General features: G+C 46.4%; 1 protein-coding gene across 2 annotated transcripts in view; it reads right to left on the bottom strand.

The window, feature by feature from the left end:
* Nucleotides 1-23,397, bottom strand: part of ABTB3 (ankyrin repeat and BTB domain containing 3) — an 849,439-nt gene that overhangs the window by 416,304 nt on the left and 409,738 nt on the right. For both annotated transcript variants that reach the window (XM_069628275.1, XM_069628276.1), the window contains exon 2: nucleotides 1,648-1,797. In XM_069628275.1, the coding sequence (XP_069484376.1) occupies nucleotides 1,648-1,797 (150 nt within the window). The remainder of the gene's footprint in view (nucleotides 1-1,647; nucleotides 1,798-23,397) is intronic.

The raw sequence follows: 23,397 nt of genomic DNA, 5'->3' as shown, positions 1-23,397 counted from the left end.
TTCACTCTGTGCCGCCAAACTGCTTCAAGATGGATGCCCGCTAAATGCCGTTGTAAACAGTAAAGGGATTACATGCCTTTAGTATTTTCATCGCCCATCGTGGCTTGTGTTTTTTAGGGGATATTGGCATGTGCAATATGAGCAAAGCTGATTTCAGGTAAAAGAAATACACAATGAGCACACCCGATTTTTGCCCAGGCTGCTAATAGCATTATTGACCAGGGGTAGGTGGTACCAGGCCTATAGTATCCCTAAGGCCTTGGTGAAGGCCCTTACTTCACTTAAGCCTATCACCTCAGTCAGGATGGCCATTATCTTTGCAAATGCAATCAAAAGGTTGAAGTATGTAGGCAGAAACATGCCGACTGTTTTAGAGCCTGCATTTGTTTTGAGCATTCATTTGAGGCGCCATTTACTGAACATCAAGCTGTGGCCTGACCGAAAACAGGCACCTGAAACCTGAATGGGAGACAAGGCATTCTACCATGTTTCAAACTGCAGAGCATGGCCTCCTACCCAGCTGCCCTCCCTGACTTTGTTACCCGAAAAGGGATGTCCTGATGAAGTCAGTGTGTCTCGCAACTACCAACAGCAACACATATGCATTCTGCAATGACAGCGCTTAGGTGCCCTCGGGCTGGGTGCATTATATGCATTTCAAAATAAATAAATAAATATCCGCTAGCACCATTGCACAGGTGTCAAAAAAGGGATTCATCAAGCAGACCAGAAACCGGTGTATCCCCTAGGTTATACCTATCCCGTCTATAACTTAGGAGAGGCCGCACAAGAGCCATTTGCGGAGCGAAGGAGCTGGCGGCCATATTATTGTGGCGGTTCAGGAAATACACCACATAGCCTCTACTGGAGGGGCACGTCACGCATACTGAGGTCTTTATGAACCCCACTAATCTGAGAAATGCACAAAGGCCTACCATTTTCCAAGATGCGTTTTGCTGGTCTCTCTCTGCTGCACGGAGAGAATGGCGACATGATTGCGTCAGGCACCTTTAGCTTGGATTCCACTAGAAGGCATTATTGAATTGGTAACCGTGTTCAGATACCGTGCTGAGATCACTTGGGTAATAGTTACTCTCTTACTGTTGCATATTGTCATGGGAAATGTTGCCAGACCCCATTTTACAAAGCAAACCCAAGCGTGGGTGCTGTATTGGGTTATAGTAGGTGGCTTCAAGGGACTTCTATCACAGCGGGATGCCCCCGTTAGCTGCGTGGATCGCTTTCTGATAGACTGATGCCCTTAAAGTGAAAAATAAGAAGGTGTGGTACTTAAAAAAAAGTTGGTGCCAATTCATTGGCCACCCCCCCACACTAAATTTTATAACGACCAACATCAGACCAAAATAAATTTATACACTACCTCAATATCTCTATCATTGGCAGCATGGCGAATTCATGAGCACTTAGTTGACACTGCTCTTGGACTGCTCAGGAATATACCGTCCATTACTTTTTGTTGTACGAAGATGTTAGTTTTGCCTCATAACCAGAGCTAATTCATTAGCTGCTGTTCTACAAAATGGCCGCCAAGTACAGCGATATCAATGCAGGAAAGCAAGCAGGGCTAATACACACAAATCATATTAAAGACTCATAAAATGGGGCATCATTAAAGGTTGTACTTACTGAGTTCGGCAATGCTTCCAACACGCGTCGCAAGCAAGGATTGTTCTATAGTCCTTAATTCCGACTGGCTGAACATCTGAGCTTCTCCGGGTTTACTGGACCTCTGTTGCTCTCTATGAAGGTTCAGGCTGTCCGGCAGGCAAAGGACCCCTATGGATAAAGAAGAGGCAGAAATAAGGATGTATTTTTTTTATCTCTCGCATAAGTTGTGGTATTCTCTTGCACTGCAACACTGTGCCTTTGTAACACATGACCACTTTCCTGAAATGTTACACTATTATACATTAAACACTCTTTCCCCACCCCTTTCCCAGTGCAATGCAGCATTTATTCTAAAACTGCGCTACTTAGCTGGGTCTGTGACGCAGTGGACGAATGCATCCACGACAAGGGCCAGTGTTTGACCTCCTAGTCACAGGTCCACTCAGCCCTTCATCTTTCGGAAGTAGATAAAATGAGTACTGTTAAATTCGGTAACAAACATCTGCTGTCTGTCAATAGTGCCAAGATGTCCCTCTGGGGGTGGACGTGCACGCTAATTATAATTTCAATGTAAGTTAATAAAAAAAGTCTTTAACATTAAGTTAGTAAAAAATGTCTCTTACATTACGAGCATTTTAAAACCAGATCCGATCCGCAGAGCTTTGGAAGGTTCTACGTTCATTCTTCGCCCGTTTTTTTTTCTCACGGCACTATTTGCAGAAACAATTTTGGCGGTAAAAATCATTGAATTTTTATTTGGTGGGGTCTCCCCCCATTCACCACTCCCCTATTATTTATCCCTATACACCACCCCACCCTACCAATTCTATGCCTTCCCGACCCACAATTTTCGATGTTTTTTTCGGCAAGTTTTTTGGCAAAAATTGCTGCGGAAAAAAACGGGGGATGAATGAACGTCGTACCATTCGGAATACAATGGTTGAGTTTTCTACAAATGTTTATTGTAATCTTTGTCATAGAGTTGATGATCTCACGTTTTCATGGCATACGCCAACCTAATTTGATCACAAACCAGCCCGATTGTTTTTAGGATGGGGGATTTAAGGATCTTTTTTTGGACTGAAGCAGTTAAGATATTAAAAAAAAATTCATTGGTGTTTCATGAGGCATCAAAGGCGAACTCAGTCCCTTTATATCGCCATTGTTCGAGGAATGGAGGGATAACAGGTAGGGGAAGGGCAGGAAGCAGGGTCTGATCATTCTTACCCCAGAAAATTCCAGATCTGTTAAGTATGATGGTGGGGGAGGGGCAGAAAATGACACGCAAGAATAACTTGAGGGAACACCATACTTTAAAAGATAAGTGCAAACAGAGGGGAGAAATGGAAGGACTTATCAATATATAGCAACCGCGCTCAGCTGTCAAAGCGCTGAATCGCTAAGGATGTGCCCGGCAGCGTGCCGGCGATATGCATCATGGCAACGGGCCACTCAAAAGTGCAAAGTTTTTATGAATAAAACCGTCTTCAGCTTTGCTTCTGATCAGCAAGGAATTGCCGGCTGATCTCAAAGTAAGGGGGAGATCCATACTTATAATCTCCACCAGACAGACATGTTGCTCAAAGTACTATTTTTTTAAGGAAAAACAGGGCTCATTACAAGTGTGGTGGTAACCCTGCTGGTGCTACCGGTGCGATGCCGCCAGACCTGCAATATTTACCGGCACTTGGGTTGCCGGAAACAACAAGGGATTATGACCCCAGTGTTCCAGGAAGTCAGGCGCCGGTAAATTATTAATCGCCATTGCCATTTGAGTCCCATAGGACTCAATGGGAATTACCGGGATCGCCCAATGTGATATGCAAGGGCCGTGATGACCCGGTAATTGCCCATTCGTGGGTGCCGACATAATTTGCAAGTTTGGCGGCAGCCTGCCGGTATTACCGGCAAAGCTACTGCCAAACTTGTAATGAGGCCCATTGTCCTTTCAGTCTTTATGTGCTTTGATTCAAACAGTGGTCTTGCAGGTTGAAAAACAGATGTCTGCATCGAGTGTCTATCTCCCCACACAAATCATGCCGGCCGCCATTTTATTAGATAATCCACAACACAAATGGCGAGTTGTTTGTTTGTAACATGCAAAAAGTGTTCCTTTTTGCAGTTTTGGCACATAAGTGACACTTAAGTAACAATCTTTTCGGACAAAAATATTGGTGCAGAAGGTATAGATAGAGGGATGGAATTTAGGCAACAGAAAAGTTCCACAGGTATTGTTACGCTGCTTAGTAGTGTTTATTTGGTTCCAACATAAGTCTTCCCAAACAGGGTGGGACTTTTGTACCACCTAGCGAGGCCGCATAATTTGTTCCCTAACCGGAGGCCCTATAGACTGCCATTAGTCTCTTCTAAAAAAATGCTTTCTCAAATCACCGAGCATGCCATAGTCCAGCCTGCAAGCGCGTGACCGGGAATCGAACCCGTGCTCCTCTGCATTGGGTTGCTTCCAAGCCAAGTGCATTGCCCCCCCCCCCCCGACCTATACTCCCAGTCCTCAAAGGTGGCACTTTTGCACCACCATAAGATAGAAAGGCAGCCAAGAAAATTGGTACCTGGGCTGCGGCATGCAACATCCCACCTGTGTAAACCGAAAAGCACCTGCAATGGGTAGGAGGCCGGGCAAGAACCTTACTCCACCTCATGTCAGTGTTCCTTCAGCCAGTGCTCGGCTGCCTATAAAGTCTCTATGCCCTGGACCTGGGAAGGGATCTTCACAGATTGAGGACTTCTCTTTAGCAAAACCAAAACGTATTTACGTTGACAACGGGGCTCATTACAAGTTTGCCCGTATTACAGCAGTAAATTCGTCGGAATAGCAACAAACAGAATTACTGATACCGCCACTTGGTCAGGCGCTATTACCACTAGAGGTATTACTTTAGGACGTAATACCACCACATTACAAGTGGCAGTTTGGCAGTGTAAATCCCCATTTTATGGAGTTCTCAGGACTATTGTTTTTTTTGTTGCCAGTATTACCACTGGCGTTATTACTGGATGGTAATACCACTGATTTATGGAGGAAAAGTGGAGGAGTTAGCTGGAAGTAACTCCTTCGCTTTACCTCCAAAAACTGGCAGTATTACCGGTTATATTGCTGGAGGTAATACCGGCAAACTTGTTGTTTTGCTGTGGAGGTAAACAGAATTAGCTCCACTTTTTTCCTGCACCGCCAAAATCGTAATTACTTTTTATCCTTTGGACATGAAACCAACTAGAAAACAGGGCTTTTCAAAACATATTTTATTCTTTGTATGCCACCTTTAAATGTGTATGAAGGTTTGGATGTCCAAGATGGTAGGAGATAGGTGCAGGTGGGTGCAGATGAGCAGAATGCATAGATTGCCAAATTGCTTTAGGATGCCCCGTTTATGTAAATACAAGTCTAAAATAACATTCCATCCAAGGATGCGGATGAGACAGATGCTTGAGTTGAGACAGGAGTGAGTAGGAGAGAGAGCTTCTAGAGCATTGGACAGGAGAGTGAGAGAGAGAGAAAGGGAAGTGCGAGGGCAGGAAAGAACCAGTTAGGAAGGAATGAAAAAGGCAAAGGACATAAAGTAGAGAGAGAGAGCGAGTGGCGGAGAGTGCGGGAGAGGGGAGGAGACAGCAAAGGAGCAAGAGATGGACGCAAAGGTAGAGAGTGGTGGAGGAGTAAGAAGGGAACCCTTGGAGGGAGAGGGATTGAGAGAGAGAGAGAGAGATGGAGAGAGAGAGAGAGAGAGAGACAGGTGGAGAGAGCGAGATAGAGAAGGAGACAGCAAAGGAGCAAGAGATGGACGCAAAGGTAGAGAGTGGTGGAGCAGTAAGAAGGGAACCCTTGGAGGGAGAGGGATTGAGAGAGAGAGAGAGAGAGAGACAGGTGGAGAGAGCGAGATAGAGAAGGAGACAGCAAAGGAGCAAGAGATGGACGCAAAGGTAGAGAGTGTTGGAGGAGTAAGAAGGGAACCCTTGGAGGGAGAGGGATTGAGAGAGAGAGAGAGATGGAGAGAGAGAGAGAGAGAGACAGGTGGAGAGAGCGAGATAGAGAAGGAGACAGCAAAGGAGCAAGAGATGGACGCAAAGGTAGAGAGTGGTGGAGCAGTAAGAAGGGAACCCTTGGAGGGAGAGGGATTGAGAGAGAGAGAGAGATGGAGAGAGAGAGAGAGACAGGTGGAGAGAGCGAGATAGAGAAGGAGACAGCAAAGGAGCAAGAGATGGACGTAAAGGTAGAGAGTGTTGGAGGAGTAAGAAGGGAACCCTTGGAGGGAGAGGGATTGAGAGAGAGAGAGAGATGGAGAGAGAGAGAGAGACAGGTGGAGAGAGCGAGATAGAGAAGGAGACAGCAAAGGAGCAAGAGATGGACGCAAAGGTAGAGAGTGGTGGAGCAGTAAGAAGGGAACCCTTGGAGGGAGAGGGATTGAGAGAGAGAGAGAGAGAGATGGAGAGAGAGAGAGAGAGAGAGAGAGAGAGAGAGAGAGAGAGAGAGAGAGAGAGAGAGAGAGAGAGAAAGAGAGAGAGGGGGAGGAGACAGCAAAGGGGCAAGAAATATGGACGCAAAGGTAGAGAGTGGTGGGGGAGTAAGAAGGAAACTCTGGGAGAAAGAGAGAGACAAAGAGAGGCAGAGAGAGAGATGGAGAGAGAGAGAGAGAGAGAGAGAGAGACAGAAAGAGAGAGAGGGGGAGGAGACAGCAAAGGGGCAAGAAATATGGACGCAAAGGTAGAGAGTGGTGGGGGAGTAAGAAGGAAACACTGGGGGAGAGAGAGAGAGAGAGAGGGAGAGGGAGGCAGAGAGAGAGGGGGGAGGAGACAGCAAAGGAGCAGCAATAAGGATGGAAAGGTAGAGAGTGGTGAGAGAGTAAGAAGGAAACCCTGGGGGAGAGAGAGAGAGAGAGAGAGGAAGCGAGAAAGAGAAAGAGATAGAGGAGGGGACAGCAAAGGAGCAAGAATAAGGATGGAAATGTAGAGAGTGGTGGGGGAGTAAGAAGGAAACTCTTGGAGAAAGAGAGAGACAAAGAGAGGCAGAGAGAGAGAGAGATGGAGAGAGGCGGAGAGAGAGAGAGAGAGATGGAGAGAGAGGCAGAGAGAGAGAGAGAGAGACGCAGGAGACAGCAACGGGGCAAGAAATATGGACGCAAAGTAGAGAGTGGTGAGAGAGCAAGAAGGAAACCCTGGGGGAGAGATAGAGAGAGAGAGACTGAAAGAGAGAAAGGGAGAGCGGTTGACACATCGTGTTTGAAGCAGGCAAGAGAGATCGAAAGAATCACTTAGAGAAGGAGACTAGAGAGAGAGAGAGAGGGAGAGAGAGAGAGAGAGAGAGAACCCACACTGATGGGGCATCCACCCAGGGTGCTGCACTGACAGCCTGCAGGACCCCTGTCATCCAACAGCTGCAGCGCTCTGTCGCGGAAGCTCCAGCTGATTCATATCAGGTGTTCCTGCTGCTCCCCGGAGGCGCAGAGTGATCCCAAGATAAAAGATCCCCATTGTGCAATGCTAAGTGTATATTACATGCATGGCAAATTATTGCAATCCTATAATTGTGCCTAGTTTGGAAAATATCGTCTGTATGCGCAACTGTTTGGCAGTTGGGAGGCACTGCACTGCTCGGGGCCCTCGGCTCGTGCGTGCATTCGATCCGTCTCGTCTGAGGCGCGCGGCGAAGTGCAACGGCTGTCCCCGGTGACTGACGCAACGGCCTGGGAGTTCCGATATCAAAGCTTCATTTCTCTATCTCTAGTGATTACTTGCGTGATGCCAGCAGGGGTGGGCTGGGAACCAAAGGAGGCCCTGGAAATAATGTTCATAGCGCCCCCCTAATACACAGTTTCAGCAAGCGTCAGCTGCTCACATATTGAGTGCACCCAAGCACCCTATGCTACCCTACTCTCTCGACTGACCTGGACTACGGTCCCCGAGGGCGTTCAACCCACAGGCGCTTTGAGGTCATACCAATGATATATAGAGCGCTATATGAATGCCAAATAACATAACATAAGAAGCCCAGCCCTTTTCCTGTGAGAAAATCTGCAAATAACATAGGTTACCTCACAAAAGAGGCCCAGGGTGCAGAGGCCTACAGGGAACTCTCCAGAGTCCCCTGGATGCCAGCCCACCCATGGATACAAGTAATTCTATGTTGAGGCCGGTCCACCCGTGGATGCAAGTAATTCTATGATGAGGCCAGTCCACTCGTGGATACAAGTAATTCTATGCTGCGCGAGCAATAGAATCATTTAACCCCCACCAGGTAAAAAAAACAAGGGAGGATTTTTTGCATGGATTCTGAATTAACTAACAATGTTTTGCATGGACACATTTGGTTTAGTCACACAAATATTCAAAACTGCGTCTCGAAAAAGCACAATGAGCCAAAATGTTGCTTTTATGCACTTCGGACAAAACAAATGTTCTCTGGTGAGGGGCATTTATATTAGTTTAGAGGGTGCGGATCCATAAGGCACCAAAAGATCACCCTCTCCCTCCCCCTCCCCCTCCAACATTTTCCTGATGTGATAGCCATACAGACATCTGAGACCAGCTGCCCGAGACCATGTCTGTGCATAGTTAGTAGTCAGGGAAAGGACAGGTTATTTTAGAGAAACATATGTAAAGTGTACATTAAAATCGGTGCAAGGGTATTTCTCTGTTAGGTGTTCTGGCCGCATTCGGTGCAATATTGAGTTTAACTCATGAGAAGTGAGTTAGCGTGATTTAGCGTGTCACTGGCTGCGTCTCACTGGCTGCGCGTCACTGGCTGCGCGTCACTGGCTGCAGAGGCACAGCTAGAGGGCAGTCTCTGGGGGCTGTAGCCCCGGGTCTTTTGATTGTAACCCTGGATAGAAGCTCAGGGGCGCCACCAAGGGGTGGCCAAAGTGGGGGGCCACGGACACCCTTATAAAAACACTGCCCCCCTAACCAGCCCGCCTGCCTCAATGTGCTTTTTTTTGGTCGCACCCCAGTGACCTCATCAGGCCACCCCTATGAAAAATGTCTGTGGGAGCCACTGGGCTACAACCAAAAGGCTACCTAGCCTGAGTTCCGATAGTCTCGACATTAACGTAGCCCGGATCTTTTCCAGGCTTAGCAACGCCCCTGGGCTGCCCTCATGAGTTCTGGCGCGCTGTATTCTGAATCCCACAAGGAAGGGTGGAGGGAACTGGTGCGTGACTGATTACACGCGTGTCCACGCATCCACGTGCCAGGCTGCAAAGGTGAACATGAATCTTCAATGAGTCATAGCTGCATTCTATATTTGCGTCTGGTGATAAAATACTACGCAGGTCATTATGACTTTGGTAATCAACTTAGTTACTACGTTACAATCACCCTAGCAACTGGCAATAATGAGCATGGTCTTGCATCTTGAATTTCCCCTCTCTCTCCATTAACCTCATCCACCTTCCTTTCTTGCAGATCTGCCAGAGCACCTACACACCATGCACATGGAAGCAGAGCAGAGTATACACCGCATTGGAGGTACAGCGAGACCATAGCAGTGCAAGCCTCCCTCACACAGAATCGGTAGCGTGTGGGCTGCTGCGGGGCAAGCCTCTCTCAAAGTACATCATGGGCCAGAGCAGGGCAAGCTTCCCTCACACAGACTAGGTAGGGCGTGGGCTGCAGCGGGGCATGCCTCTCTCACATAGAAGAAGTACATCATGGGCCAGAGCAGCGCAAGCTTCCCTCACATAGACTAGGTAGGGCATGGGCTGCAGTGGGGCACGTTTCTCTCACATAGAAGAAGTACATCATGGGCCAGAGCAGGGCAATCCTCACTCACACAACATAGGTTGGACGTGGGCTGCTGCGGAGCAAGCCTCTATCAAAGTACATCATGGGTCAGAGCAGGGCAAGCTTCCCTGACACAGAATAGGCAGCGCGTGGGCTGCTGCGGAGCAAGCCTCTCTCACACAAAACAAGTACATCATGGGTCAGAGCAGGGCAAGCTTCCCTCATACAGCATAGGTAGGTCGTGGGCTGCAGCAGGGCAAACCTCCCTCACACAGAATAGGTATGGCGTGGGCTGCTGCGGGGCAAGCCTCTCTCACGCAGAACAAGTACATCATGGGTCAGAGCAGGGCAAGCGTCACTCCCCAGAATGAGTATAGAAAGAGTCCCAGCAGTGCAAGCTTCCCTCACACAGAATAGGTAGGGCGTGGGCTGCAGCGGGGCAAGCCTTTCTCACGGTTGTATACGATTTGTTTGTTTTACAACTGTTCGAATTACAATTGACCTACCTTTTCACAATTGACCGAATTGTGAAGGTCAATTGTAACATATATGTGGGAGGAAACCCCCACAACCCCCCACCCAACGCCAAACCCCCCAAAACCCATATATATATATATGGGTTTTGGGGGGTTTGACGTTGGGTGGGGGGTTGTGGGTGGTTTCCCATATATATATATATACATATATATACATACCTGTATATATATATATACGGTCAATTGTGAAAAGGTCAATTGTGACCCTTTAAATTCAGTCAATTGTTCATTCGAACAATTGTAAACAAACAATTTGGGTAATACCTCTCTCACACAGAACAAGTAAATCATGGGTCAGAGCAGGGCAAGCTTCACTTACACAGAATAGACGCAGCATGGGCCAAAACGGGGCGAGCTTCACTCCCCAGAATGAGCATAGAAAGGGTCACAGCAGGCAAAGCTTTACTTACGCTTACACACACACTTTGTACGGCAGAACAATCCACCTTAATTTCTAATTCTGCACTTTACAAGGTCCGGCTTTATGCAGCAGAGTTATTCCCCCAAATCACACATACTGGACACCCTGTATGGTGCGCATGTCAAAAGAAGGCAGAACATGTGCAATCATATCATAGAAATGATACTGAAGAGCCATGGGAAAGACCTGGACAATGGAGAGCATGCCTGCCACTATGACGCACAGCACGCACCAACAGGGAGGAAAACGGTATTGAAGAGTTGAGGGTAAAGCCGGAGACCACATGGGGCCAGTGTGTCAAAAGAAGTTAGGAAATACGCAGACGGGATCAGCCAGCAATAGTCAGGCAAGGGCAAGCTGGCACCCATGGAGAGCCCACTCGCTATTAGAATGCAAAACTCATATGCCCCACACATATATCTTTCCATAGCTTTTGGGACGAGTTTCAAATGTATGCAGGCTCCATTTTTGACACTCATTCCTAAAATCATACCAAGTGTAAAAGTGTAAATAACAGGGTAAAAATCAGCCAACCCCAGCTTGCTCCGAACAGTGAGCCTCCTCTCCCTTCCTCGCTCTTTTGTAGAGCAGTTTGCTTCTTCCTGGATCCAGGAGACTCCCTGTGGGACACCTCAGACCTTGTGCATATGATAATCCCTGACAGCCTCTCCCGGTCACTGGAAGGACAGCTCGTAATGATAAATAAATACTGCATAAAGCTTTATCCCTGGTAACTTTCCTCAGCCATAGCACAGGCCTTTCCAAGGAGCTTAGGCAAACAGCAGCATATAATAAGAGGCACGGATACTGCACATTCGAGATTACAGTGTCACTGGACTGCCCATCTAACCCCCCCCCCTTTAACAGTCAGCATGCTTTTCCTCATGTTCCTGCAGCTCGGAGACCTCTTTATGCCAAGGGGTAATGCACCCCTTTTTGTGGGGGACTTTAAGGAATCAAGACTACACTGTGTATCTCTACCGCTCCTCATTGCACAATGAAGGACCGACCGCTTTCAGGTTTTCGGCATCATTCTGCACTCTTGGGAGAATAGCTCAGGGGCAACGTGCTTGCCTTGGAAGCAAGACGACACGGAGCAACACAGGTTCGACCCCCGGGTCTGTGCTTAGAAACTGCTGGGTATTAAGCGCGTTATAAATAACCTCTCATATCATATCATTCTAAAATTGGAATTAATAAACAACTAAGAACCCAGCAGTGGGGCAATGGGTGGCGGGGGGATTTTATTTTGGTCTTTAGCTTTGTGTGTTGTGGTGTGAGAAGAGGTTGAGGCTGATGGGATATACTGATCTGGGAGAAACCACCTGGGTTTCCAGACCCTGCCCCAATCACCAGACAAACCCCTGATAAGTGTCTTACAATGCTTCTGCCCTGCAACATGGGGTAGGCACCATGTATTTGCCCACTGATTTTGACTTTGCATCTGTGTGCTGCTGCCGCCCTGCAACATGGGCTTAGGCCCTTATAAATGTGATTATTATGTACGTCTCCCTTGCACTTGGAGTATGATGTATCACCTTTTGCAAATTCTGCGGTGTAACTCACCTCGTATGATTCCTCTTCTGAAACCTGAAGCACTCACTGTAACCGTATTCTTAAGTAAAAGCACCTAGAACATCCGTGAGGACCTGCTCTCAAACCTTGACTCTAACACCCCTTGTGTTCTCATTTTGCTCGACCTCTCTTCTGCCTTTGACACTGTCAACCACACCATCCTGCTCAACCGTCTCCGTGATAACCTGGGTATCACTGGTCAGGCTCTGGCGTGGCTGACCTCCTTCCTCTCCAATCGACCCTCCCAGGTCCAACTGGGCTCCTTCCTCTCTGACATCTTTTCTCTTCCTGTTGTGTCCCCCAGGGATCTAACCTCTCCCCTTGGCTGTTCAACCAGTACCTGGCACTTCTTGCTCACCGCATCGCCGCTCTCTGTCCCAACTTTCAGTGCTATGGGGATGATACCCAGCTCATTTTCAGGCTACCCTCGGCCTCCTCTTCCCCTTCCCTCATCTCCGACTGTCTTTCTGCTATCCAGGAATGGTGTGCCACCAACGACCTCTGCCTTAATGCCAGTAAGACTGAGATTCTACTTATCGGCACACCCATTCCCTCCTTCCCTGAAGCTCTCTGGCTGGCCTCCCTTCCTGCTCCTACCTGCAAGGCAAAAACCTTGGGGTCATCTTCGACTTCACACTCTCTTTCTCTCCTCACATATCTGACGTCTCTAAGAAGTCACACTACCAGCTACACCTCCTCAGAGCTATCTTTCCTTTCCTCTCCTTCCCCCAGAAGCTCACTGTCTCCAGAGCCCTGGTTCTCTCGAAGCTGGACTACTGTAACAGCCTCTATCTAAATCTTCCTGCCTATACTCCCCACCCTTTGCAACTCATCCAGAACAGGACTGAAAGACTTGTTTTTGGCCTCAAGCCTAGGGACCGTATCCCTCCAGGACTGAAATCGCTACACTGGCTCCCAGTGGTCGCGAGGTTTAAGTTCAAATCCCTCTGCATTGTCCACAAAGCCTTCTGGGGCCTTGGGCCAAAATACCTTCAACTCTCTCTTCCTAAATATCTTCCTTCTCAAGCTCTTCGCTCATCCACCTCCTACTACCTCAGGGTCAGCCGCTTCTCCAAGCAACGAGCTGGGGGTAGATCTCTCTCCACAGCAGGGGCCTCCCTCTGGAACAGCCTTCCTGCCTCCCTGAAACTTGAGGAGAACCATCTCCGGTTCCGGAAGCACCTCAAAACCTTCCTCTTTGCCTCTGCTTTCTCTCCCTCTCTCCCCTTCTAAAATCACTGAACCTGCACTGAATCTGCAACTGGCACTCACCGATCTCGGTCCTTGGCCCTGCCACTCTTCCCTGCACTGCCTACCTGCACTACGGGACTGTCTCTGTATCCTACAACCCCTTCTCCCGGCACTTACCTTGCACTTGCCACCAGCTGGCCCTATTATTTATCTTGTATTCTACTAACCATGTACTGCACTCTCCTTGCACTTGCCACCAGCTGGCACTATTACTTATCTTGTATTCTACTAACCATGTACTGCACTTCCCCTCTCCCCTTCCCCTTGCACTTTTCCCAGTCTCCCTACCCTTTCACTTGCACGATCTGAATGATACCTGGCCTAGTAGGATCGTTGTCTGTTCTCCCCTTGTCCCCCCCGCCTCGTCGCGCCTTGAAACACTTGTGTATAGGCACGTTACAAATGCCATATCATATCATATATCATATCATAGATACCTCTGGGTTTTGTGCGCTTTATAAGTGTACAAATAAATAAATAAAATGCCCATATGGGCATTCCCCTGGCAGGCAGATGCCCCAGCTGGCCACTGAGCACAGCACTTGAGCAAGCTAGAGTGTGGTTTGAGATAGTGCTTAGCTTGCCAACTTTTACATGAAGGCAATTGAAGTGGGTGCTTGTGGTCTCCATATCTTCAGCAGCCGTTTCTCTGAACCAAAGGGTCTTATTTCCCATAACCCTCAGCAGAATCTATCTTATGGCAATGAGGGGAGTTCCCAGAGTTCCCCCTTCCCTCATCTGCTAATTCTCAGATTCCTGTGACATACAGGATCAAATGAATCTATTTGAGAGACAGGGTCTGACAGTAGCCGTTTGAGAAAGTGAAATGATGCTTTCTGGTAGAGACGGTGGTATACCAGTTTGTAAGGCCCTTTTCACGTGTTCCTATAACTTCTAATGCCTTGTGAGGTCTCCTATGCACTTTGCATGCTGTGTTATGATCCCAGGTTTGTCTTCCCAGGAAGGTCTTTGACTGCTCATGCACTAGCACGCCAATATTCTACGTTCTAACACACAACACAAATACCAACCTAACCAGCCACTCATTGCAAGGGAACACTCCTCCCAAGAGACATCAGACCTCGGGTAACTGTAACTATACATCCCCGGGTACACAAGGCTCCCCTTCAGACTCAAATGCCTCGATGCTCTTGACACAGAAGACCTAGAATGTGACCGACACGCGCAGCTCTGGCTACTTCCGGTCTGCACACATCAACACAACAGCAAAGCCATTGTGCACTTCCCCACTCTGCCGCATAACCTCACCCACCTTACTCCCTTTCAGATGCAGGGTACCTGGAGGTCACATGAATGGCATGAGAACACAGTATACATCCCAATAACATAACATGTACCTGGTACTGGAAATACATGAAAACATGGGGAATATCAATCATATAGTATGCCTACTAAAAATATTAGTGATAACACAAGACAAAAAAAACACACACTTGTCAATAGAAGCTTGCATGCCCCATTCTATGGTTGGAGGGAGTGCCGGTTGCTCAGTCCTGGTTTATTTTTTTGCATAATTAATTTTTTCTTTATAAATCCATGACTACACGTCCAAAAATGCAAAGGGAAACCTAAATTGGCCAACATGTTGGCATGTATGCCCAGTGCATGATTGAACACCAGATGAATGCACCAATCTACCCAGTGACATCCATAACTGAATAAATAACACCCATGACACTTCGGCCCGTAAGGAGCCAAATAGCACCCATGGCTCTTCGGCCCGTAAGGAGCCAAATAGCACCCATGACTCTTCGGCCCATAAGGAGCCCTTCAAACTCTGGCACAAGAAAGAAGTCAGCTAAAGGTTTACACCCAGACCCAATCTTCTCAACAACAAAAAACAGAGACCCGAGAAACTCTGGTGATTTGGGTTTAGACTTTATGGTAATGAAACAACCTTCCGATAGGCACATTGGACTACTATCGACATCACCGGTTGTACAGAGCGGAAACGATCAAAGCTAAACAAAACTAAATGGGCACACTGAATAAAGACAGCAAGACATGGCCAGCAAGAAGTCTTGAAAATGAGCCACACATTCAAAATGGCTGCTACATGAGCACCAGCACATCTCTGCAACTTCATTGATGCACATTGCAGCAACAAAATCCAACACATTCGGGACCATCTTGTCAGGGAAGGACCAAACCCACCAATCCCAGCTACGGAAACCACACCAAGGAAACCACCTTTCCCAACATTGATGGCTTTTCACCCATTATCTACCCAGGTCCCTTGCAGCGGACAATGCTAATAATCCTGCAGACTGCCCAGAATAGCGGCTCCTTGCCAATGGCTGCAAAGCAAAAACAAAGCAACCTAAACTAGCAACATTCTTCCCAGCCCTACTGCAAGCTTATATCACACAATGAGTTGCCCCTCATGCCTTCAAAAGAGCCTTCACCAGGCCACTACTTAAACATCCCCTTGCAGATCCCAATTACCCACAATCGCCCATACACACTCTAACACTAACATCCCTGAAAGATGTATTCTCCACCAGTTATGTAAGAGAAGAAGAAAATAGTCCACACTATGCTTGACATGTGGCCTTCTAGATAACCACCCAGATGGCAATTGATTTAGTGCAGTCATAATGCCAAATACCTTTGATACTACCCACCAAAATAGTGTGCTAAAGAGACACATCAGTATGAAAAGAACCACTCTAAGGGGTGTTGCTAGGTCTGGAAAAGATCCAGGGCTGAACTAATGTCAGGACTGTCCGGACTTGGGGCTAGCTACCCTCTCAGTTGTAGTCCCTGAGCTTTTATCCGGGGCTACAACCAAAAGACCCAGGGCTTTAGTCCCCAGAGCTCCCCCTGGCAAAACCTCTGCGCAGGATCCCCTTACTTCTGAGGTCTGGAACAAGGCACATTGCCTCATTCAGGTCATGTCCCCGTAACCTTACATGAGGAGTACCACAAGGACCAGCTCTCATTGTGTAACTCATCAACAACTTTGTCCTAGGCTAGCATGATCAATCCATACACATGGTATCCAAATAATCTAAAAACTCACAAATGATTCCACACTGAACGCACCCGATCTCAGGAGTTGGGTGCTTTCCAGCATAGAGGCATCAATGTGACACAAGGCAGGTTTGGCACCCGGAGCTCCCGCTATTATCACTAACAAGCCAACCATCATCTTTTTTTTCTCGCTACGTTATGCAAGACTGCCAACATGACAGTGGTGTGCTGTGCAGAACCACTTCCCATTACATCACTTCACTCAGAGTATGCTCGTTCTTTTTGCATAGACTTGGATAATAGCATGGACGTTAAGAGGTTAATCCTCATGAAAAGTCCCAGTAATGTTTTTTGTAGAGCCACCCATAGCACAAGGTTCTTGAGCTGGATTGCGACGTGCCCAGTGTTCCAGTGTAACATCTTGCAGTCTCATCTTATTTTAGGGTTGGGAGGATAGCTCACGGGCAACATGCTACCCTTGGAAGCAAGACGATGCGGAGCAACACAGGTTCGATCCCGGGTCTGCGCTTAGAAACCTCTGGGTATTAAGCGATTTATAAATATCCCGTCATATATCATATAATCTCTGATCACTATGAACATCTTTAGACTGCAACAGAGTTTCTCGAACAGTAAAGTGGGATATTAAAGGTGGCCATGGGATGGATGGGATTTCGGCGTCCCCAATACGTGGTAGGTAAATGAAATCGGAATCTGGAACCATACAATTGACAGCTTTGGGACGGTGTGTGCAGTCGCAAACCAGCTATTTGTTATTGGAGCGTCCATAGGAGGAAAAAAGGCTGGTTTACAAAACATTCCTGGAGCATAGAGTTGAGGGTTTCAGCGAAAAGCGAGCGTCTCACAACGTGGCTCATGGCGGCCACATTTTCGTATTGACACCCTTTCTGTTCCCGAACCAGCGTTTTCAATGGGCAAGGTGCAGTGTTCGAAGTGTGTGAAAAGAAGTAGTGGAACTATGTTCCCTGTGGCCCGCCCACCACAAAACCCACCCTCACACCTCCTTCCCACACACAATAAAACCTGATAACTGGGTCCTGCATGTTCTCAATGCTACCTGCACCACTGCGTAAAGGCTGAAAGAAACCCAGTGAAAGTAAAAGCAAAATGCATTTTAAACGACCCCCATTAACTTTATTTGTTGTCCCCCACAGCAAGCAGCTTTACTCGTCTTCCACTTTCTAACCATCCACCATTCGCACCTCTTAAGGGGCACGCTAAAGGTTAAAGCCACCCCTCCCACCTACCCCTGAGGCACTGCACTGAAGTGCACATTTTAACTTCTTCCTACACTTTCATTTTAATACGAAACCATTCTTTTTAAAATACTCCCGGTCCCGCCCACTTCCACCCACTTCGACCACTGACAAGGTGCGATTGTGTACCAGAGTTCTGTTGCTCCTCAGTAGACTTTACATACAGTCATTATTCTATGAGGAGATTAAAGAATGTGTGGCATATACACAGCGCATGCTTATGCAATAGAGATACTGATGGTGGATTTGCTGCCGTTTATTTATTTATTTATTGTGCATTATACATCAAGTACATTTTATTTCAATGCGCCCACAGGGCAATGGGAAGGGAACATGGTAATGAAAGGGAAATATAATAACAATGAAATAGAGAGAGGCGCTCCTACTAGGCCTTGTGAGCATTCAGAACGTGCAAGTGCAGAGAGAGGGGATGAGAGAGCGGGGTAAGTGCTAGGAGTACTGCATAGGGAAGTGTGAGGGTGTAAGATGCAGGCAGCTCTTAAGTGCCTGGCAGAGATCACTTGGTATGAGTGATCAGCTGCTGATACAATAAGTGCAGGCTTGTGAGATAACACAGTACAGTGGGCGCCCAAAGGCAAAGTGCTGGGAGTGGACGGAGGCTGAAGGGAGCACTTAGGTTTCATTCCCATTCCCATCAAGGGAAGAAAATGCTATTCTGCAAAGGACAAATGGGCCCCATTTTCTTCTTAGCAGACCAGTGTAAACATGGATAATATAGTGAAGAGCAAATGGTTTTCTAACCAATCTTATTTGAATTTTCTGCAATTAACAAACCGATTTTAATCAAAACTTGCCCGCAAAGAGAGGACACGCAAACAATCCTTTTCTTCTCACGCACGCACCCTCTCGAACAAAATGCCAGTGTCGGCTCGGAATCCCCCCACATTTTGCCAATGTTGCAAATCTCTCAAACATGGCGCTTGCAACAACGCCTGACCAAGGACTCATTCCAATGGACGCACATACCAGGCAAGCATCCCTCACAGTACTGCACTGCTGTTAAAAGATGCCAGTCCAAATGCTGGCTACCGACACTCTGTGCAGAGCTCTGCTGCTCTCGAGCTAGGTCCATGCTTTAAACAGTCAAATAAATAAATAAAATAATGAACTGGCGAACAGGGTGTAAAGGAAGCTCGACCACTTAACCCAGCTTCATCTAGAAAATGTGCTAGACTCTCCCAATTTCATTGACTTTTAGGGCCTGATTCCCAGAAGAGTTTTATAATGGCGCAATCCCATAGGAAAATGCTCTGTGAATCGGGCTCTGAAGGTGGTGAAGAGTCTATAAATTCAGCATATCCATAGGGATTCATCCCAATGCTTCTTTTTCATTAGTGATGCAAAAAAGCATGGGAACCTAGAACCACCGGAAATCCAGTTCTCTTTCAACAACCACAAAGAAACACAATCACATTTGCATGAGAGGGCAGCAGGCATGCAAGTGTTAGAGGCTGCATACGTCGCTGTGCAATTTAACCCTTGTTTAAAATGTGAGTGGAAGCAGATTTTTGATAACCGTTGACAGTTATGCTGCAGCAGACAATTTGATTGGATGAAAATCGGTCGCTCACAGTATTTGAGGAAGTTTGACAGTGCGTCTAATTGGAGGTGTTATGGGTCATCGGTTGGCTCGGGCAAGGGGCAGCCAACATTAGGGGCTATAGTCTTGTGAATGGGGCTAAACAGGGAATTGCAGGGGGGGGTGATAGTAAATTATGGCATCTGTTGTGTTACCCAGACTGCCAATGGGAAGGCACTCAGCATGAGAGTGTATGATGGGCAGAGGTAGTGGGTGGGGTGGGGCTGAACAGTGAACATGAAGGGGCATATTTATGCCAGACTTTGGCACATTTGAAAGGAAGGCATGGGAGTCTTTAGTGAGTGCAAAGGAGGGGGAGGAATTGTAAACACAAGGGAATAGTAATTGGGAGCTGTACGATGAATGGGCGGGGAGTGGGCACAAGTGCCATACATACGTGGGGCTCGTGGAATGAGACTGTGATTAGAATCGGGGCGGGCACTAGAGTTGTCAGGTTTTTAGAGGTATGAGTTTGGGGGTTGTGTGAAGCAAGCAGTGGTCGAAGTGTATGAAAAGAACTAGTGGAACTATGTTCCCTGACAGCCTCACCCGCTCACCACAAACCCCATCGCCACGCACCCTCCAACGCGCAATACAAACCCTCAAACACATGCGCCTGCTCTTTAAAGGAATGTTCAGTGCAGTACAACTTCTTCCTACACCTATTTTAAAATGAAATAATTATGGAACGGTTTCTTTTTAAAATAAAAGTATAGGAACAGTAAAACCTAAATAAAAAAAGTAGAGGAGCACCGCTCCAACAGCTCCCGCCCACTTTGACCACTGTTTTCCGGGGTCTTATCTTGCTGTACTAAGCATTTTAACAAAATATGTGGTAAGACTTGATTTACAATAGCTGAATTCCTGGTGCAGGGATTGACCCCATGACAAACAGTGGCCAGGTATGGTGACATTGAAACCCCAAGAATAATTTGCGACTGTAATTGGATGATTAATCAATTGTCAGCGCCAAGCTGATTTAGATACATGCCTCTAATACCAGATGTTACAAACATCGAATTGATAGTGCTTGTCACCATATGATTTTTCATATTGCTCTCTCAGGAATCACGCAAGAGGACACTATGACTTGAAAACTACCACGAGGTCGAAACACGTGTCGGCTGTGCACATCATGGAATACATTTTATTCTTATAATATATTATTTGGCATGATTTGATTACCTTTTCTAAATTGGATCATCCAAGTCAAATTAACTTTGAGATTAAATATCCTGAGCGCGAGTCACCCTTTTCAGACTGAAATCTTATGATTTAGCATTACCTCCTAAAATAACCTAATATGCCATGCATGCCGTACCGGGTGGCGCACTGTGTGGCGCACCGGGTGCAAGAGGGTATTTAATATAATGTTCATGGTCTTGCTCCTTCCTGTCTATCCGCTCTTGGTTCCTCCTGGAATCCATCCTCTTCTCTCTGCTCAGTTTCTCAGCATCCCTTAGTTGGTCCTCACCCCCATATGCTTAATCACACTTCTTTCCCTTTTCTCTCCTTTCTACAAAGCTTTGGAATGCTCTTCCTTATCAATTGCACTCAGCTCCCACTCTTGCTACTTTCTGCTCCCCATTTGAGACCCATTCACCTTCTTCTTTTTGCTCTTTATTGCTGGTGCTTGTTTTTGATATTTGTATTTACTTTTTATCTATACCGATTGCCAATTGGATTCCATGTAATATGCCCCCCCAAAAATGTCATCTGGCAAAAAAGTCACACAAAAATGGCCGTCTTTTGCGGGGACATTATTCCATTGAACATGCGGTGGACACCCCCTCAATCCCTAATCTCTTTTCTTTTTCACAGGGAGCAGGAGACACCGCTGCAACCCCCACTACCCTTCACCCCATATATATGGTCACCATATATAATGTCGCCACCACCTTTTTGCTGAGACATTATGTATGGTGACCATATATACAGGGAAATTATGACCTGATACCGCCTATTGGTGGAGCGCGTTTGCGAAAGCGCTACATACATAGAAATTAACAAATATATGGACTTCCCGGCCGCATCGACAATCAAGAAAGCCCCTGTCAGTTCTAAGTTAGCTTGAAGTGCACACAAGTTTTGATTTTTTTTAAACATGTAACTGATGATCTAATTATTTATAGATGGAATTAATGTGGTTTGACATGGCTAGTGTGCTGGGTCGGAGCTGCTGGATCTGTAAGGGAATGTGACTAGTGGATCCGCAATCCAAGATTTATCCTTGAGCATTAGTGAGACGTGTCTCGTGTTCTGTGGTAGATAACCACAGAGCTAACTGGCTCTACTACATACTGCACCAGAGAGAGGACAAGGTGGTGATCAGGTCCACTGTCAGCTCAATATATGAACTAAACAGGACAGGTGGGAGGACAGAGCCTAGTGGAACCCCATTCCACATGTGCAAAGTTAGGCTTGTCCTACGCAATCCTGACAGGTGGAAACAATTAGACATAAAAGAGGTGAGCCAGTCCAAAACCTTACTAGCACAGCCCATCTTGTCTCTCAAGATGAAAATGAAAACACTGTGGTCAATAGTATCAAAGCCACAAAGGGGGTCACAAAGATTGTCCAGTGTCTGAGGTTGTCATTCAGTGTCAATCAATGGGCAGTGGTGCAGCAAAAGCGGAACCATGATTGATCGACTCCAAAAAGAGTACATCTGGACATCACCTGGAGCCGGTGAGGAATCACGCAATGCTCCATCACCAGCATTGTGATGAGCTGGTAGAAAGACAAGGTCGAAGGGTGCTTTTCTCGAATGGGGACCTGCGTGGACAGTTTCTAGGGCATCAATCTGGACGGACCTTGCCTAATGGAAAGGATGAAGGCTTCTTGACCACGGCGCTACAGAGCTCTGCCTCTACTAAACTAGGGATGTTATTCCAGGCAATCTCAGTGTTACGGTTTCTGAGAGTCACTGCTGATGTGGCCATTTCTGCTATTAGTGTTTTAAATTCTGGAAATAAGGAAATAAACTAGTTTTGACACTTCATCAGTCACTGATGATGCTACTAGAGATGTAGCAATTTCTTGCCTAGTGGTTACTGTTTATAGACAAAGAACTGGGCAGTAGTTCATGCTTATTGTTTCCTCAGCCTTTTAAAAAAACTTTAAACTTTTTAAAAAATGAAATATTGTGGATCTGTTTTTTTATTTCTCAGAAGACCTGGCCCGTTCATTATGAGTCTGCAGATCTTTTTTAATCCTAATTTGAGTCACACGTTTTGACTGCATACATTTCTTCTTTTACTTGCAATTATAACTAATGAAAGAATAACCAATGAAAAAAGAACGAATACAACATAACCAATTTCAAAATAACAAATTCATTTTTCGATTTTTTTGGGAGGGGTTCCCATCCCAAAAGTGTCCCCTTTTTTAAATAATACTATTCCCCCGCCCGTAAAACCAGTATTCCCTCTCACAACCCCATTTTTAGTTTTTTTTCAAAATTAGTTATTGTGGTATTAGTTGTTTTTTCATTCGTTATTTTTCATTAGTTTTTTGTATTCCATATAACCACTGCATACCATTTCTTCCATATCAGAATCAACCAAAAAATGTACTGCAAAAAAGAGAATTTTTGTGTAAGCATGCAGTGGATATAAGACCCACACGTGTAGTCATGGAGGCCAGATGATAATTAGTAGCAATGTTTACACCTCGTGGTCTTTTCAAATGGTTCATCTGTATTTGTCACCTAAAAGTCTTCAAAGGTGAGTTTTGTTGTAGGATCACTTCTTATTGGTGCTTTGGTCAACACTTGTGAATTAGTTCAACTGGGGGTACCACAAAAGGCAACAAACACATGATCAGAATAAACAAATGACACAGAAGCATCACAATCTACCATTTTAGGTCTAGTTGTAAGGCCGAACATGGAGGCTCATTTCCATGTCCAACATCACTGTGTGATCTCAAAGGTTTCGGGTGTTATTGAGCAGCATGGACTTAATGTGTTTCTCAGTGGCTGCTGCTATTATAATTCAGTTGTAGATTCACGTGACAGTAACTGTCAGCCACCACCTAGCGGGAGTCCACTTGGGATACCGCTGACATCTTTCAGTGTACAACAGAGTTCATTACCTAAGATCAAAAAAGCCAAGTATTTGATATGGAAAGAGTCCTATATAGGACAACATATAAAGTTGAATAAGAACTGAAAAGCCAAATATCAGATGTAGAAAGAGTCTTAAAATAGGACAAGATAGAGCAGAAGAAAACATGCAAGCTTGCCCAGAGTAGTGAGTACCCCTTAAGCTTAAGAGGACAAATGGCTTCCGTGGAGTACGCACTCGTTGGAACTGAAGGGTTAAATAACATGGAGAAGCATGTACAACGGTATCGGCCTTGTATCACCCAATGCCATGGTCT

The sequence above is a fragment of the Ambystoma mexicanum genome, chromosome 12, assembly GCF_040938575.1.
Source record: "Ambystoma mexicanum isolate Mex_15411 chromosome 12, UKY_AmexF1_1, whole genome shotgun sequence".
Classification (NCBI taxonomy): Eukaryota; Metazoa; Chordata; class Amphibia; order Caudata; family Ambystomatidae; genus Ambystoma; species Ambystoma mexicanum.
This window is presented reverse-complemented; position numbering and strand designations above follow the sequence as displayed.